General features: G+C 36.8%; 1 protein-coding gene across 1 annotated transcript in view; it reads left to right on the forward strand.

The window, feature by feature from the left end:
• The window catches only part of FKBP15 (FK506 binding protein 15), a 51,116-nt gene that overhangs the window by 19,065 nt on the left and 12,292 nt on the right, over positions 1-19,759 (forward strand). The window contains exons 9-21 of the mRNA XM_006917126.3: positions 1,107-1,257; positions 2,909-2,917; positions 3,484-3,604; positions 4,074-4,131; positions 6,509-6,616; positions 8,682-8,787; positions 9,245-9,351; positions 10,807-10,921; positions 12,261-12,370; positions 12,671-12,778; positions 13,236-13,330; positions 14,180-14,282; positions 18,330-18,501. Coding sequence (XP_006917188.1) covers positions 1,107-1,257; positions 2,909-2,917; positions 3,484-3,604; positions 4,074-4,131; positions 6,509-6,616; positions 8,682-8,787; positions 9,245-9,351; positions 10,807-10,921; positions 12,261-12,370; positions 12,671-12,778; positions 13,236-13,330; positions 14,180-14,282; positions 18,330-18,501 — 1,363 coding nt within the window. The remainder of the gene's footprint in view (positions 1-1,106; positions 1,258-2,908; positions 2,918-3,483; positions 3,605-4,073; positions 4,132-6,508; positions 6,617-8,681; positions 8,788-9,244; positions 9,352-10,806; positions 10,922-12,260; positions 12,371-12,670; positions 12,779-13,235; positions 13,331-14,179; positions 14,283-18,329; positions 18,502-19,759) is intronic.

The raw sequence follows: 19,759 nt of genomic DNA on the forward strand, positions 1-19,759 counted from the left end.
ATATGAAACTGTTTCTTCTAGAAGTATGTCATGTGGGTTGACTCTTATCTGTCAGAGCTGCTTTGAATCAGCACTTCCTAATCATTGTGGAAAGCAGCTATGACATAACAGGAGCATTGGGATGGGAGTACAAGGACCCAGGGTCACATTGTGAATTTTTTCTTTAACTGGGCAATTGTGTTATAACATAAAGAGTATTTTACATATGTGGGCTATTATTATGCCAGGATATACTGATGCATTATAAAGTACTCTCTGATCCATGTGGCACAAAGGTTTTCTCCACGGATAAGGGTCGGGGGAACCACAATATTAAAGATGGGTACATTTCTCTATTTCTCTTTGTTTATGACTCCTTCTCCTAGAATTCTTTGGAGACTTTTTCCTGTAGATCATAGCAATTAAGGCATGACCCTTGAAACTAGACAGATCTGGGCTTTACAACTTACTGTCTGATATTGGGCTAGTTATTTAGCCTCCCTAAGTCTCAGTTTTCTCATCTGTAAAATGGTTATAATACTACTAACCTGATGAGGTTAATTTGGGGATTAAACAACCTATTACAACTAAGGCACTTGCTGGAGCACTTGGAAAACTGTGTTTAATAAATAATAGCTTTTATTTCTCTTTTAATGCCATTCTTCAGTTCCTCCCAGTTTTTCTCATCATCTAAGTGTATCTCCAGATGTGCTGGCTTTTACAAATGAATTTAGAAGCAGTATTCTAGATATTCTTATAACTAATGAAGGGAGAGGTGGTAGTTGAACTTGCGCTCTGTCCAGAGATTTAAACCTGAAAGTGTAGACGAGTATAACCTGATGATCCTGTACTTCATTTTTTATTTTTTAGGCGAGGCAACCCTTGGTTGACCTCACAGTTTGCAAGGACCTTGTCAGCTTACAATCCCTTATTTTATTTTATTTTTTTTTACGCCTACAGCACCTGGTCTTCCTAGATAGTCTCTCATCCAAGTATTAACTAGGCCCTGCTTAGCTTCCAAGATCAGACAGGATTGGGCTTGTTCAGGGTGGCATGGCCGTAGAGTCATTTTTTCTTATGAGGAGGTTTGTATTTGATGAGCTTTTCCCCTTCTCTGATTCCTAAAGGGCTGGGAAGATGGAATGCTAGGCATGAAAAAAGGAGGGAAGCGGTTGCTTATCATCCCTCCAGCCTGTGCTACTGGCTCTGAAGGGGTGATAGGATGGACTCAATCAGCAGACTCAATCCTGGTGTTTGAGGTGGAGATAAGGCGGGTGAGTGAAATTGTGCTGTAATGTGTTTGATGAGTCCTCTTTGCTAGTTAAGTAAAATGAATAAGTATGTTTGAAAACCAGGTTCTGAAGGCTTTTTTTTTTTTTTTTTTTTTTAAAATAGACGGTATAGTTGGAAAGAGCAACAGCTTTGGAATCTAACAACCAAGGGTTATATCCTTCCTGGCTCTGTATTCGTAGTCTGGGAGAGGTTGTGACTGAGCAAATCACTTCTCTACACTAATCTTTCTATTTCATCCTTAAAATAGTGATTTCTACACAGTGAGCATACTTTTTGACTTAGTACTTCCATGGCTACAAATTTATCCTGTCAGTAGGTTCACATAAGTATCTAAAGATAGCTATATATTAATAGATATATAGTTTCCTCCCTCTGCCACATTGTTATAGTAAAAACCTGGAAACAACAAGTGTCCATTATTAAGAGACTGGTTAAGTTATGGTTTTTTCATAGAGCAGACTTTTATGTAGCTCTTGGAAGAATACCCCAAATCTCTTGCTAAGTAAAAGAAGGAAATTGCAAAGCAGTATGGATAGTGTGGTCTTTTTGTGTGTGTATGTTTGTGTGTGTACATGCACATAAATGTATACCCAAATATACATATATTTACACAGTCATACACAAGTACATATGTGTGTCTGTGTATGCCCATATAGTCATAGAAAATTTCTGGAAGCATTAAAAGGAGTTATTCAAAGTGATGTTCTCTGGAGAATGGAAATGGAATTCAGAGACTTCTACTTTTTTACATTTTACCCTTTTGTACAATTTAAAATTTTTATCATGAATATGTATAATTTCTATAATAAAATTTATAACAAATTGTGGTTAATTAAATTAATGCTACCTCCCTCCTCCCAAGAAAAAAAAGACCTATTTGCTTTACACTGTGATTGGTAAGTTCAGATATGATATGATCATATTTGTGACCATAAAACACAACACAAATAATAAACACTATGGTCACCTTTATTATGGCTATTATTCTTGCTAGTACAGAGGAAGGATATGCTTTTCATCTCAGTGACTCTTTCCTAACTGGGCACCCTTATCTCTGCTGCATTATTTCAGCCCTCTTTCGCTGACATGCTTCCAGCTGCTTTTTCGCAAGTGTTATATTTTCTCAATTTTCCTTTGAGTTTGAAGAAATCATGGCTGGAGATAGATAACAAACCGCTTCATATCTATCAAGACTGGCATTTTTGTAAACATAAGAAAAAAATATTTTTTACCAATAATCAAACAGTTACAAATTGATTGCTTCTTAAATTGACAACGCTGATACAAAATGATTATGCCCAGTGTGGCAAGAGTGTTGAGAAAGATTTATACACTACTTGTAGACTATAAAGTAGTTCACCCTTGCTGGTGTGAAATTTAATGGTATATTATCAGAAGTCATAAAAATGAGCATACCTTTCATCCAACAATTTAACTCCTGGGAAGTTATTTTTTATTTTTTTATTTTTTAAAGATATATACATTTATCTATCTATCTATCTATCTATCTATCTATCTATCTATCTATATCTATTTACCTATCTATCTATCTCCTACAGCACTTGGTATTCCTAGGTGGTCTCCCATCCAAGTACTAACCAAGCCCGACCCTACTTAGCTTCTGAGATCAGACAAGACTGGGCACGTTCATGGCATGGCCGTAGACTCCTGGGAAGTTTTACTTTGGAATTATTTAAGATACGTGCAAAGATATAGATATAAAGCTATTCATAGAAGTATTGTTTGTGATAGGAAAAATTAGAAATAAACTGATTGTTCAACTTCTAGGAATTGGTGAAATGTATTTTGTAATAGCGTAGATATTTATATCTTCTGTTCCCAAAATCTTTTGGAGGGTTTTTTTTTTTTTGGTAGATAACACAGTTAAGGATATGACCCTTGAAGTTAGATATATTCTTTAGTAGTTAAAAGTGATGTTATAGGTCAATAATTTAGTAACATGGAAATACGTTAATATATCAGTGAGTGAGCAAAGCAAATTACAAAACAGGATGATCCCATTTTTGTAAAAACAACACCCTCCTACATACGCAGATAATATAAATGTGCAATATTACATCCAAAATTCTTACAGTGTTATTGTTTAGTAGTTGCAGGTGATTTTTTTTTCCTGCTTATCTGCATTTTCTGATTTGCCTACAGTGAATAGGTACTGACTTGTATAATGAAGATTAAGTAAAATACAAGGAGGATGGAGGGGGAAGAGTGGCTTTTTGGTGGCCTCTGTGGCCCCTTCTCCCATACCTGGTGCTGACAACCTCCCTGCTGATCCTGTTGTGTCACCACCCACATCAGTGCCTTTCAAATCAGGGTAAGATACTGAGGTTATATCAAGCTCTTTTATTATCCTTAAAAATTGTTCTTAAAGGGGTTCAGAAATAGGGATATAGTTGAAAACTTTTGAATAACTGGAAAAAATGGGATGAAGGAAATGGGGAAAATATTTGCATTGGATTTTTCTGACAAAGGATTAATATTCATCGTCTATAAGAGCACTAACTCAGATATTTAAAAATGTCTGCAAAACTCTGGGAGAAAGTTGGGCAAAAGGCATAATCACAAAATATTTTCCCAAGGAAAAATATGTAAATAATAAACATTTGGATAGAAAATTATTCATCTTCACTAGCTTCAGAGATTATGCAACTAAAAAGTTAAAATTCTGTTTTACAGCTAATGAATTAGCAAACATTTTCAAAAACAATTTGTTTATCCAGTATAATTGGACTCATGATAAGGGATTTTGTTTTCATCTCAGGATATGCTCTGCTTGCTTTCAGGGAGCCAGCTCTTCATACCAAATCTAACTCCCTCAGTGAACAGCTTACAATAAATACAGTAAGTTTATGAATCTATCTCCCTCCCCCCAAATTTGATGTAAAGGTTTCAGGTGCCTAGGGTATGGTAGGGTAGAGAAAAAAAATGTTGAGAACTATAGATTTACGTAGAAATCAATGGTTACTTTATTCATTTCCTCCTATTTGGGAGTCAGTATAAATTCTCCTGGGCTTCTACATAGACTGACTTGGGTTCAGATCTTTATTATAATCATGTGGACTTGAGAAAGTTATCCAACTTCTCTGATCCTCAGCTTATTCATTATTAAAAAGGAAATAATTTTCCTAGCCCCCTTATTAGTGTTCTAATAAGGACTAGAGATATGTTTATAAAACACTAAACTCAGAGCCTACATATATCTTCAATGTCTCGAGAGATTTTTATGAGTTGTAAATGAAATAATGGCTATGGAGTTTTTAGTATTATGTCTGGCATATTGTAAAAGCTCCATTAATATTGGCTCTTATTGTAATTATTGCTAATATTACATATCTTCATACTTTCATTCTCTCAGAGGAATTCTGCACTAATTCATCAGCTAGTTGATTTTGAGTAGGTCACTGGGCCTCTGTGTTTCCACTATAAGATGAGAAGACCAGCATACTATTGTAGTAGAATTTGGATTTGAATGTCTTTAGGAGGATGTACTCTGTAGTTTGCTGCTACCCTGTCAGGTCCCTGAAGGCTCTCAGTTTTCTACATGTGGATGAGATGATAGCTAAAGTATTTCATGTTCTAAAGTCCTGTGGCCTTCACCTGTCACATTGGGAAACAGGATAATTGTGTGTAATGAAATTGATAAGTAATTACTCTCCAACCGTAGTTAACTCATTTATATTCAGCTTAAAGCAGGAAATTTTTAAGCAGATAATTGATCTGATATGTGTAAAAAATGATCTTATAAACCCAGAAGGTTAAGCCAGAGAATCAGAAGAAAATTAAAAACAATTATAATCTCAGATCTTTGAACAGCCACAAAAAATTATCCAGTATTGATTCCATTGTATTCTGTAGACATAGCTACTTTTGTCACCTATTTCTAAGCTTCAGTAACTTCTGGTAGACTGCTGGTCTCTAGCCTTTTTTTTTTTTTTCCTTTTTTGATAGTTGTTTTTTCTAATTGAGGCAGAATTCACACAACATAAAATTTACCATCTTTTGTTTTTACATTTAAGTTTTTTTTTTGTTTTGAGTAGGTAATTACATTCATATGGTATAGTTATCAAAACAATATAACAAGATATACATTGAGAAGACTCACTCCCACCCCTGTCCCTATCTACCCCATTCCATCTCACCCACCTTGGGTAACTGCTTTTATTAGTTTTTTATACTTTCAGTGTTTCTCTCTGCAGATGCAAGCAAATAGAATGTATATTTTATTTCTCCCCTTCTTTCACAAAAAATAGCATACAATATATATTACCTACCTTGCTTTTTACATGTTACAATATATAACAATATTTTTCCACGATAGCATATAGAAAGTTTTCTTACTACTATTCTATCTCTAGCTCACAATATTCCATTCGCAGATATGGTTATATAACTAGTCCTCTTGATGGATCCAACTTTTTTTGGTTATGTGTCTCCATCAATTAGAAATAATTAAGAAAATTTATGTAATTTACAAAATTTACATAATTAAGAGAAATGAGCACACATTCTCAGTCTATGTCTATTTATAACTTATGTACATAAAGTACTGTCAACCCCTATAAATTGGCTTAATGTCTTGTTACTGTAGCTTAAACTGATTTAAAAATTCAGATTATCATCATTTCTTTCTGTACTCAGTAGATCATCTTATGCACCCTCAGAGGTATGTACTCTCTGCTCTGAAAGATTTGCTTTGGACTAGTTAATGGATACAGAGGCTTCTAGCATAGGAGCTAGTGTGTAGTCCATGTGACTACGCCGGTGTGTAGTGGGTAGTCAGTGCAGAGTTAAATGAACCTGAGTTTAGAACAGAGAGCTCCTGTTTCCTGCTCTCTCCAAATATCTTCTGATATCTATCTACTAAATTGCTCCCAGGCTTTTGAGAGGGTACTACCATCTAAAACGCCTCCCTTCCTCAATCTGCACTTTAGTTTTTCATCTGTAAAATGAGAATAATTATGCCTGGCGGGAAACTTGATTGAAATGAAGTAATCCATATGAAACCACTTTGTCCATTACAAACATTGGGAATTATTTTTACTGCTATTATGTATGACCCATGTATGCTTCTAGGCAAGAAAACTTACTCATTTTCTAGAATGGTTTCAAATAGATATGGCAGGGGGACTTATTAGATGTGATACAAAAGCCAAAGACAGAGCTGATTGAAGGTAACACCTTGATTACAGTGATTTTTATGACTTTCCCCTCTTTTTAGAATCCTGATACAGTCAAGGCCAAGTTGATCTCTCGGATGGCTAAAATGGGCCAGCCCATGTTGCCCATCTTTCCGCCACAGCTGGATTCCAACGATTCAGAAATTGAAGTATGTTTCTCTGGCTATTTTAGAAAGAATAGTGTAGACATTGCTATCTTCTGTTCCTTTGGTTGAAATTATTGCTTTTTTTTGCCTCTAACCCTGAATCATTACTTAGAGATCTTATATTCAAAATGATATAGTTTGGTATTGGTACACACTTTTCTCCTCTGATTAACACTTCATCAGAGAACTAGAAGCAATTTCATACATCTACAACGAGAACTGGGCAATTTTAAGTAGGTAATTTAGTCTACTAAAAACCCTATTGTCAGTAAAAATCACTCTTTAGGCAGCATGACGCCCAACCCATAAAAGATGCTGAACTTGTATTTGTTGATTAAATGTTTAGGACCTCATGGTAAATGTTAATCTTCCCACTTATGTTACTGATGACTAAAAATCACCCTATCATGTCTTTTGGCATTGTATGTGGTATGATTTTTTTGAAGTTTAAGAATTTTATTGCTATCAAATCAGTTTTTTCCTTTTGTTTTTTGCTTTTTACTTTATGCTTAGAAAGCTTTCCTTCTTTCAGATATAAACATCATATGTTCTTTGTTGTTGTTGTTGTTGTTGGTTTTGTTTTTTACAACAGAAAAGAAAAGCTTTATTAGAAGGGAAAGTACACTTCCAGATGTGGAAGCAGGCCTGAGCAAGAGAAGCGTGGCTCAAAAGGCCCATGTGTGTTTTTAAGAAATATTTACTATTTTATATTTAGATCTAAAATTTTAAGTCATCTGGAATTTGATATATGATATGAAATAATTTAATTCTAACTTAATTCTTTTTTTGTTGGTTAGTTCCTTATTGAATAAATCCATCCTTTCTCAATTGAATTAAAATACTTAATAGAGATTATTAGGATTTTTAATGTAAAACAAAGCAAAGGTCATACTCCTAAGAAAAATTTTCCAAAATAAGCTTTATTTTTCACAATTTTATTTTATGTCTTTTGGGAAAGCTCTAGGTAGATTTAACGTTTAAAGGAGGATGGGATCTGTGGCCAGTTGTTATAGGGTTGATTTTTATCTAGTCTCTGGAAATGAAATTTGGATAAGATAATACTCTTATTAAATGTTTTAAGTGCTACTTTTTGTAGAAAAATTATAAAGAAACAAGAAATATATTTAACAAAAAGCATTCTTTATCTATTGCTTTGTAACGATTTTTTAAGTTGATGTATCATGAGCATTTACATTACTATCAATAATATAATGTAAATAAAGCAAAGCATTTTTTTCTTTAAAGGCAACCCAATGCTCTATTGGTTTATATTTTTTTTCACTCTGTTTTTAGACATTTAGGTTAATTTAGAGCTGTAGTGATATAAAACTGGGATGCTTTTCTAGAAATGCATAATTTCTGAGAATATCAGAGATGAGGAAGTATCAAAGTAAAAGAATGTTAAAGAGATTTCGACCCTTGAACTGTAGCATAGCAGATCACAGTCATTGTATGTTGCACCTCAGGTTTTTCTCTTCCTGTAAATAAGGAAGATGTTTGTAAGAAACCTTTGTTTAGAGTTACAGTAGGGACCAACATTGCCTTGATTTTTATGAAAAGAAAAAATGGGGGAAAAACACTCTAAAACTATATTATCCCAAAACATCATGGTAACAAATCCTACTCTATTTGATCGTCACTGAGTACCTTGAGGTTTATGGAAATTATTTGGCATAAATGAAGAGGCTGTATTATTCTCAGGGTTTTCTTGCAAGAGACCCCTCTTCTGTGGGAACAGACTAGGACAGTCTTAAGGTATCTGCTGGTTTGGTAAGTGATACATTCTAGAGAGCAATCACTTTAGCTGCTTCAGAGAGTAAAACATCAACAACTTAGATGTTTGAGAAAATTATATTTAATTATTTGATATGATTTACAGGGAGAAGGGATCTTACTTTATTACATAATAGAGTACTTTCTCCCCACAATCCCACACCCTAAACTTCCTGCTTGCCTTTCCTTCCTCTTTGCCTAGAAACCCTGTGTTGTAAGCAAGTTTAGGGTGAATAGTCAGCCTTACTCTTTAAGGACCCATACATAGTAACCAAAATGTTTGTGCCTTTTTCAGGAAGTGAGTGCTCTGCGAGGAGGAGCTGGACAACCCATGGTGACTCCATCCATCCAGCCCTCTCTTCAGCCAGCTCCTCCAGTGCTACCACAGACGGCTTCACAAAGTAAGGAAGCTTTTAGGCTCTGTGGCCTTGAATTGCATCAGCACCAAAGTTATCATCACTATCCCTTAAGTTATTAGGCTATATCATTTTAGTACAAAGAACTGGACTAGAGTGTAAAACTTTTCAGTTTATTCCTGGTTAGAGTATTTTTTTGCTGTGTCCTCTGGTGTTTTACATTGTCAGTTTTGGAAATCTTCACCCAGCTAATGAGATATCTCCCTCTGTGTAATTCTGCATTTCCTGATAGCTGATAGAATATCGGTCTGAGTCATAGGCACCCAAGAATACCCACTTTCCTTCCATTGACCCATTGTTGAGACTTCAGTAGAGTTGGTTTTAGGAGAAAATGGTGAGGAGAGTGGTCAAGTCTGAAACCGGACAGTATGTAAGGTGCTAGTCCACACTTGTACCAAGAAGCAAGGGAAAATAACGCTGAAAATTTCTTGCTTTATCTTAGCACTTCAACCATCTGTTTCTGGGCTCCAAGCACCCTCTTCTGCCTTAATGCAAGTTGCATCTCTTTTTCCTCACTCAACTGAATCTGGAAATACCCAGTCTTTTCAGGTAACAATGTTTTAAAACCATATCAGTTATAAGCTATAATTTATTATGATTCTAGTCAGTCTCTTCTTCCTGCATAATTCATACAGTAGCAACCTCAATCAGAGATGATAATTTTTCCCCTTCCTGAACCACCACTTTTTCATCTCTAAACCAGGCAGAGGATTACCTACCTTATAAAGGTTAAAATGCAAGAACAAGCAAAGCACCTGTTACAAGGTCTGGCACATAATCCAGGCCCAATCCATGTTTGTCTCCTTTCCTTTTCACACACATCTGGTTGAGAGGTATATATTTACATCTTCTATGTTCTTTTTCTATCAAATAGCTGATAGGCTAAGATTCTGCACTATACTTAAAGGTTGAAAGTGGAGGCTGTATAGAAAATATAGCTGTCTTGTGCCTTGTACCCAGGTGTCTAGTTATCCTCCAAAAGTGATCCCTTAAAGTATATTTTTCCAGTTTTTACAGAAGGCAGTGGAAGCAGCTTGTCTGCCTTTGCTAACTGTTTGCCAGGATAGTGGACTCTTTCTTCTGTCCCAGTACATTTGATGGATAAGACATACTCCCAATGATAGCAGGGCCTCACTTCCTTTGGTGATTCTTAATGGAGAGGTGGGAGTAATGATGGGTGGACTCTTGTCTCATTAGGACAGAGTATATCAGAATTGAAAAAAGTTCTACTTGCTCTTTTTCTACTCCCTGATGGAGAATTACTATCCTGTAGACTAAGATTTTTTTTTTTTTTTTTTAATATAATGAGTGGGTACCTGTCCCTGGAAATGAGCTGGATTTCCTAAATTCAAGGGAGAATAACTGGCATCATTAAAATGATAGCTGCTGTTTATTGAGCATTTACTATCTGTCAGGTACTTAACTTACCAGCTGTTTGAAACTTTACCTGTATATCACTTCATTTAGTCCACATAACAACCCTAAGAAGTGGTATCATTTTCATTTTACAGTTGAGGTGACTGAAGCTCAGAGGAAAATGAGAGCTCTTGGTTGTACAGATAAGCATTTGAATCTGGTGGGCACGAGGCATCCTTTGGAAACTGGTGGATTTGGTTTGGCTTCACAGGGAACACTTCTTTTACCTCAATGGAACCTAAGCAGAGTTTTCTTAGTTTTAACATTTCTTAGACCATTGATAGGCCCAATGGCTGGGGAAGAATTCCTACTTAATTAAATCATATCACCAGAGGACTGGAGAGTGACCTGAGACACTCTTCCCTCACTTTCTGGGTAGGACTTTAGTGACCAGGTACCACTGGGTTACATAGCTAACCCTTCTGCTGCAATTCTCGCCCGAATCCAAATCCTGATCTCATCCATCTCGAGCTTCAATAGGTATAAGTCTCCTCCTAGCTTATTCACTTTATTCCATCAAAGACAAATTAAGCTAAAAAGAGAGACATGACTCTTTTATAAACCAACTGTAACTTGGCATTTTCTCAGCCCTATGCAGGTATGCCCACCTATGCTTACCCCCAGGCATCAAGTATCACCTCCCAGCTGCAGCCCGTTCAGCCCTTGTACCCAGCATCGGTCTCTCATTCTCCCTATTTTCAAGGTAAGGGGTGATCTCCTAAGATTCTCGTCTTCTGCTCTTGCTGTGCTCTCCTTCCTCCCATCCCCTTTTCATGATTAGTCCATTTTTTTTCCTTTTTTAAACAGCTTTGTTGAAGTATCATTTACACACCATCCAATTCACTCATTTTAACTTTATAATTCAGTGTTTTTTTAAGTAAGTTTATAGAGTTGTGCAACTGTCACAATTCAGTTTTAGAACATTTCCATAATCCCCCAAAAAACCCTCATTATACTTTTTGGGTTTTGTTTCTTGCATTTTTTTCCCTCCATCCCTTTTTAATTCCTCTGTCAGAGTGGTTCTGTATAGTTTATAGAAAATAGTAAAACATTGGAGGAAATTGGGAGAAAGCATGATGACTATGGATATTCAGTATCTCAAATGAAAGCTACTTTGTTAAAATTTTTAATTATGAAAATAATATACTTTTATTAAAAAGTCAAACAGCACAAAAGAGTGTAAAGTAAAAAGTACTGTCCCTCCATTATTAAAACTGTTATTAACAGTTTCCTAGGTAACTTTAATCTTATATGCATATATAAGTATGATTGTCTCATATAAAAAACAAAACAAAATGTAAGTAGCTTGAATGGTGTCCTGCCTTTTTCTGCAGCTTGCCTTTTGCATAGTAATCACCTTTGGTATTAGGACAGTGGTAGGAAGAAACAAATATATCCTCCAACATTATTCATGGTCCTGAAGTGGTAAGGGTTTCCTGGATACAATCTTTGTTGGGAATCCCTGTCCCTTCTCCATCTAGGAAACCATCCAATTTGTTTAGCCTTCCCTGATTCTACCATCCCTCCCTCCTCTCTTCCCATAGACATAATTATGTCACCAAAGAGTTAATCTTGCTTTTCTCTGCTCCTTTTGTACCTTATACATGGCCCATTTTATGCACTTAAAACACTCCGTTGTAATAATCTGTTTACATGTGAGTCCCTCCCCACCAGACTGTGATCTTGCCAAGGGCAGGAACCATGTTTTATTCATTGCTGTATCCCTGGCATGCAGTTAGATGAATGAATCTGAGCTGCTAGCTGCTGTGGCAGACCCAAGTGGGCATAATTGTGCCCTTGGACCAGACTGTATCCCTCAATGCACTTTGCAGGGGCCTAGCTTAGTTATTGTTAGCTTTGAAGCCCTTCTGCCTCTGTCTGCTCTACATCTTCTCCTGACAGTGTGAATCATCTACAGCATCCACTTGTATTTGGAAATGTTAATTTCTTTTTTTCTTCTGCTGAAAGAGCTGTTGGCTTTTCCTCATACAGTATCATCTGCCCCAGTTTCATAAGTTTCCTTTTGGCTTATTTCTGTTTAGGATCAGGTGACATGGCTTCATTTCTCCTGACTGAAGCCCGACAACATAACACTGAAATTCGAATGGCAGTCAGCAAAGTGGCTGATAAAATGGATCATCTCATGACTAAGGTGACCAAGTCGGTGGGAGTTATATTGAAAGTGAGGTATAAACCGGGGATACAAATGGAGAACAACTAAGGCTGTAGGTAAACTATTCCTTGATTTCCTCTATTCATTCATAACAGTAGTTATTTCCCTAGAAGGATAGTTATTATTTTGGGATCCAGTTAGTAGAAGAAAACACTAGCTTACGTTAGAGATTATTTCCGAAACCCATTAAGCCCCTCAAAAAAGTGGCCCTATCTTGGGTACATTATATTTCTTCATTTAAAAATTTCTCACAGAGTCTTTCTGACACCACTTTTGTAGGTTGAAGAGTTACAGAAAGATAGGGCTGGCAAGTCCCTGCTCATTCCTAGAATGTCAGTTTCAATGGAAACAAGCACGACCATGAACGACATCCAGAGAATTATTCAGGTGAGAGCGACTGGGAACAGAACACTCACCCAGCCTGGAGGTCTCGCTCCTGGTGTCTCCCAAGATGTACTACCCTTTAAAACCTCCACTTTGGAAGTCAAGAGCTTGTGATAAATGCTACACGAAGTTGGGAAAATCTGGAAAATCCATATGGCTTAATTTGGTCCATTTGACTTATCACCATATAGTCAGGAGGAAACATTTCTTTTTTGACCATGTTTCAGAATTTCACTTTATTTTATAGCCATTTATATGTTCATTCTATTGGCCATAGTGATTTGTATCCATCAGGTATAATTTGATTTGTTGTTTTTAGTGTTATTTCTATCTGGACATAAATTCTAGTTTTTTTGTCTCAAAATATGTAATAGTGCCACTGTCAGTTCAAGTTGATTCTCTTTTATCTAGCTCTTTTCCCTTAAAAGCTTAAGTTATATGTCATGTATTTTGAATTTAGGAAAATGAAAGATTGAAGCAAGAGATCCTTGAAAAGAGCGGTCGGATAGAAGAACAGAATGACAAGATTAGTGAACTAATTGAACGAAATCAGAGGTAATGACAGCTACGGGACACGGGCTTGGTTGGACAAAAAGGTTTAATTTGTAAATGCTCAAGTTAAATAAACATGTTTGTTTAGAGCAGTTTATCTGTATTTCTGCTATTTCTATTTCCTGCCTGTCTTGTGAATTATTGCTTGTTTTCCGGGAGACATTTCAGTAGAAAGAGTTCAGTAGGCTGTGATGTAAAGCAGCTGTGTTTTGAATCCCGGTTCTGCTCCCCATTTGTTACCTGGCTTTGGGCATTTTAGTTATTCCTGCCAGCCATAGTTTCCTTATCTATAAAAGTGATATTAATACTTAGAAAACTGATATCAACTCTGCTCTCTTTTGTGTAGGCTGACTGTTTAATCAACCAGAACTTCACTGATTTCCATATTAAACCCAAGCATTTTGTAATTTTTCTAGATCCCCTGAAGATTTAGGCAAGGTGGGGGTGGGTCAAGGGTACATGTCACAACATATAGCATTTTATTTTTAAAAAATCATTTTCCTGTATTCCTCTTCTTCAGTGTCTCATCTCTCACATGGAGTAGCTTTTTTTTTCTTACTTCCTTGCAGCTTCTTTATTCCAGTCTCTTTCCCCTCTCATTCTCTCCCACCATACTCCCTTCCCTTTCAAATTCCTCTCCTCTTCATTATGCAAATTCGAAGCAATTCATGTCTGGTCCCAGGTTCCTGTCTCCAAATTTGATTGCTGCAGATCTAAGAGAAACAAACTGCTTTCACATTGTTTTTCAAGAAGGTATAGAGCAATGTTGTGAAGACTGAATGTGCATTGGATTGCACCTGGTATACATTTGGTGCTCAATAAATGTTTTCTTTTTTCCTGTTTATTTCATAGGTACATTGAGCAGAGTAATCTGATGATGGAGAAGAGGAATGACTCACTTCAAACAGCCACAGAAAACACATGGGCAAAAGTATTGCATGCTGAGCAAGAGAAGGTAAAGTAACTGGGGAGAGAAAAGCCCAAGTTAGGATATGTAGAGCTAAAGAGTGTTCAGCAGAAATTTTTCATCCTTGGGAAGAAAACTAAAAGTCTTCCAGTAGATTTTAATATATCCATTATTGAGATTTCTGTTTTATAATTTGCCTTGTAATAATTTGACTCAGAAACAATTACTGATCTTAGTAATTTAAGGTAAGAATGACACCACTTATTAGAAACTAAATTTATTCTGTTGACAAAATCAATAGAAAATTCCTATTATGCCATGTAACATGTTTTTAGTGAAATATAAGATTGTTCAGTTTGCTCCTTCATCTGTGTCTGCCAGAGCGTTTTGAAGCATTGCCCTTGAACCTCAGTCAGTTCAGAATTAGGAATTTCAACCTTTTCCTGGAGTAGCTATATGGAAGACTCTAGTGGGTCTTGGCTTGGGATTGACTGATTCTCAAGCCCATCCTCCTTTCCTTGCTCCAGTGGTACTTTACCTGGAGTGGATTCCTTCTTGTTTGGGCTTCCACTTCTCAGCTGGGAGCTCTTAACTCTTTCTTCTGCTATTTTCTCAGAGGTTTGAGAAATAGTTTATATTTTATATTTGAATTTTTCTTAAAAACTTGAAAATTTGGATAGAATGCATTTTATAACCTGTGGAGTTTACTCACTTTCTCAAATTTTGATAACAATGAGGATTCCTTACTTATGTCTCATGCTATTATTTTTTGTGTTCTCTTAGCCATAGTATCCGGGCAAGTAATATCTTTGATCCCTTATCCTCAGATAAGCAATGCCTTGCCCTGCACAGCCCTGTCCAGTCCTGACTCTGATTCTTTTCCATTACTACTTTTCACCATCTCTTGTTTATTGTGACTGACTCCTAATGTCTAGATCAAGTTCAGTAGCCTGTGACAGTGGTATCATTAAACAGTACTGGAGTCGCTTCACCACTCTCCACTTTTTGCTGTTTCTCCTTCCTTTACTTTCCTTCCTTCCTTCCTTCCTTCCTTCCTTCCTTCCTTCCTTCCTTCCTTCCTTCCTTCCTTCCTCTCCCTCCTTCCTTCCTTCCTTCTTCCTTCCTTCCTTCCTCTTTTTCTTTCTTTCTTTTATTTTTTTTTTCTCTTTTCTTTTCTTTCCGTCTTTTCCTTCTTTTCTTTCTTTATTTAACCCTTAGGCCTCACAGGGCATCCAGATGTATTGTTTGGTCTCACAGTTCAGGTCTAAAATGATTACTAAAACTTGTTCTAGATCAGTGGTTCCCAAACTGGTCTGGCTGCCTCTGAATAACTTGAGGAGCTTGATTAAAGATATACATTCTTAAGCCTCACCTTGAGATTCTAATTAAGCATATTTAGCTGAGGTCTGAATCTGAACTTTTGAAAAGATCTCCTTGATTCTCATACACAGCCAGATAGGAATCACTGCTCTTGTTAGTAATTTCTTTTGCCACAGCCTCTGGAGGTGGCAGCTGGACACCTTTGTTTTTGGTAAGTTTACTGTGTGTTTTTCATGTTGAATATCAGAGTGAGTGAGTGAATGAGTGAGAGTGTGTGTGTGTGTTCGTTTCAATAAAATTTAATTTACAAAAAATAGGCAGCACATCAGTTTGGCCTACAGATCATAGTTTGCCAACCACTAAATCCACTGAAATGTTTCATATTGGTAAACTCCAAAAGTATATGGCATGGTGCATTGATCCTGATAGCATCTGTCAAATACCTACTAGGTTGTAGGCACTGTGCTTTTACACAGATCTGTTTGAGGGCATATCCTGGGCTGACTATCACTGTTCTTGATGAGTCAGGTACTAAATACCACATGCTTCACTTGGTCACCTTTATTTCAGTGAAACTTTTCAAGGCTTGATCCTTTTCTGTTTTTCTTGTGATCCACTTTCTTTCATGACAGTCTTCCCTGTGATATCTTTCCTCTTAAAGGGAGGTAATCAAGGTTCTTTCATTTCTGGAGGCAGTTTTTTGCCTTCAGATGCAACTCAGGGAGTTATGGTTAAATACTCAATGAATATTTGGTAAATGAAATTATTTTTTTTCTATGACAATATTATCATTTCCACATAAAGCTATGGAATAATGGTTAACACTGGAAGAGCTGTTAGAAGTCATTTAGTTTAACCTTCTTTATAAGAGCAAACTGAGGCCTGGCGAAAGTAAAAGAGTTGGCTAGGGTCTTATTTCCAGATACCTATGTTCTTTTTCCTTTGCCAAATTGCCATCTTTTTTTAGTACTATTTTCCTCCTTCTAACTTGAATGTTTTTTTCATCTGTTTTTCTGAATTCTTGGTTCTTCCTGTCATTGCTTTCTTTTCCCAGCTCTCCATGTCAACAGCAGAATTTGATCCAGGGTGGGAACCAGGGAGCCATTCCATGCACCATGTAGGTTTTTGATGTTTTCTTTTCTTGCTTGATATTGTAAACCCTTACTTAAAAAGAAAATTATAATTATACACACATACATGCACATACATATATGTATTCACACATAGTTTTTTCTCATAACAAAAGTTACATCTGTTCATTCTAGAAAATTTAAAAAATACAGATAAGCAAGCATAAAATATAACTCACCCATCATCTTCCCACTCAAAAAAGGTAACCATTTTTAATGTATTATTCATCCCTTCATTGTTTACTCTATGCATGTATGTGTATGTCTGGGTGAGAATATTACCTTTCATGCTTCTAATAGGCCTTTCTGTATAAGCTCCTGAGATAAAAAGAGCTTTTGAGTGACCTTTCACTCTGCTTATCCTTTGGTTAGAGAGCGACCATCTATTCCACTGCTTTCCCTCCAAGGGTCTTAGCTGCTGCAGGGCTCGTGTGAGTGGTCCTCACTCTAATATTAGTGAACTCTCGAGCTACAGATAAATGCAGAGCTCTCTGAGCATTGTTTAAATAAGTTTAACATTGCAGTGGACACAGTGAACACCATAAGAAAGGGCAAGTAATAAGAAAGTAGACAACTATAAATATGCATGTAAAGTATAGTAGTATAAGAGGAATCATGGTTATAGCAATATAATAGTAGAGAGGAGAAGGTCCAACCCCATAAATACGTTGCTATCCAAAAATCAAGGCTAGTCACCAGCAGAGCAACCACTCACTGTATTTTGTCATCTGATTTCTCCTAATTTTTATAGAGGCACATCAGTTGAGGTGAAATTAATGTGGTATTTGTCATTTGTTCACCATTCCTTTTTGTTGACATTCTTTTAATCATTTTTGTCATCACCCTTAATACACAGAATATCTTTAGAGGGTTTTCCCGGGTAGTCATTTTGATTTCATTAGATGTTACTCGAGAATATTTTGCTCCTGTTTGGCTAGTACAGAGCATCACTTAAAATACACTGAACAGTCAAAAAAGTTGAAGTGTTCTTTCTTTTATTTATTAGGTCTTTTCTTCCAAAATCTCCCAAAGCAGTAACTCTCATGAGACTGATCTTTACATTATAGTGCTACTAGTATACAGTATTACTGTGGAAAAATTAGACTCAGAAGTTGATTGCCATTGAAGACATTCAGTTTAAATTTTAAAATATCCTTTTTTATTTAAAAAAATAAGTTTATTGTAGAAAAGTTAGAAAATGGCAGAAATACATTTTTCATGTATCAGATCAGTAACATTTAACGATAGTCTGTGACTATATTCTGTGCCACTGAGTATTCTTTTATAACACCATTCTTAATAGTTGCATACAAGATAGGTGTACCATAATTTGCTTAATCAAGCCCATTTTTAGCATTTTATTTTTCCATTCTTTTGCAGCTATAAATAATGCTGCATTAAACATCCATGTAGCAAAATTTTGTAATCTTGCATAGTGTTTCCTAGGGACAAATTTCTGCAAGGGAATTCCTGAGTCAGAGACCTTGCACATTCTGAAGGCTTGGTTTTAGTTTAATGCAAGTTGAAGGTAGGCTTAGCTCCCTTCCTACCAGTACAGTCAGCATAGAATACGTGAGGTTGGGTCATCACTTAGAGACAAAGTACACCCATGTTTAAAGTGATGTCATACTTTGTTACTATTCAGGCCAAGGTGACAGAAGAGTTAGCAGCAGCCACTGCACAAGTCTCTCATCTGCAACTGAAAATGACTGCTCACCAAAAGAAAGAAACAGAACTGCAGATGCAGCTGACAGAAAGCTTAAAGGAGACGGACCTCCTTAGGGCCAAACTCACCAAACTGCAGGCAGACATCTCAGGTATGTCGTTGGTGGAGCGGGCCAAGACTTTGACCATTTATACTTAAGAATATAACTGTTTCCTTCTTCCCAATGCATTTGGCATAATGCTCATGAAGTTTGTGAAGGACTCAGCCAAAAATTAAGGTGGACCAGTATAAACCTACATTATTGCTTGACATAAAAGGCAACAGAAGAACTGACTCTCCATTTAGTTGATCAGTGGCCACAGTTCCACTTTGGGCAGGTGTTAACTTCAATATCTTCAGTAGGCCTGGAAGAGTTAATGTGTTCCTCCAACTCATGACAGTGGAAGTGTATGAAAGAGGTGTTTCCTGTACTAGTTGCCTCTTTCCTAGAGGATGGATTGCAACTCTTCAGCCAGCACTCAAGGCCTCTCCTGCTTGGCTTATTTTCCATTATGTTGTTCAGTTCATCCTGGCTCTGGACATACCAGCCTGCCTGCTGCTACTCTTCAGCATGTCCTGTACTTGTCTTGCTTTTTATCCATGCTGTTCTCTGGACTTGGCGTGCCCACAATCATATATATTTGCCTCCATTTCTTTCTAAAATCTGCGTATTTCAGGAGCTTTCTTAGTTTTTTCTAGAAGATTTAGTCTCCTTTAAAATCTTTTGTCTCTGACATCATTATGACCATTATCACATGTTGTCTTTGAACAGCACTATTTATGTCTGCTTTCCCCTCTGGAATGCAAGCCCTTGGAGGATAAGGATGTTGTCTTGTAAAGTTCTTTGTAAAATTCTTTCCTCCAAATTAGTGTTAACTGAATGCCTGGTACAAAGGTGGTACTCAAGACATGGTGACTTGAGTAGAAGATCTGGGGAGACCAGCATGTCGATTCATCTACCTCAGTGTATAGAGACAAATGTAGAAGGCACAGATGGGACCAGTGAGTGGGGTGTAGCTGGAGCAGCAGCAGAGTCAGGGAGAAGCAAAGTTTACTTGCCTGATAGCTAAAAAACACTGATGTCAGTTAGTAAAGTGATGCCTTGAAGATAAATCCCTTTTCTTTTAGAGCAGGGGTCCCCAAGCCCTGGGCCATGGACTGGTACTAGTTTGTGGCCTGTTAGGAACCAGGCTGCACAGCAGGAGGTGAGTGGTGGGCAAGTGAGCAAAATTTCATCTGTATTTGCAGCCGCTCCCCAGCGCTAGCATCACTGCCTCCTCTCCACTTCAGATCATCAGGCATTAGATTCTCATTGGAGCACAGATCCCTGATGCCAGAAAGGTTGGGGACCACTGTTTAGAGCATAATCT

The sequence above is a fragment of the Pteropus alecto genome, unplaced genomic scaffold (assembly GCF_000325575.1).
Source record: "Pteropus alecto unplaced genomic scaffold, ASM32557v1 scaffold226, whole genome shotgun sequence".
Lineage (NCBI taxonomy): Eukaryota > Metazoa > Chordata > Mammalia > Chiroptera > Pteropodidae > Pteropus > Pteropus alecto.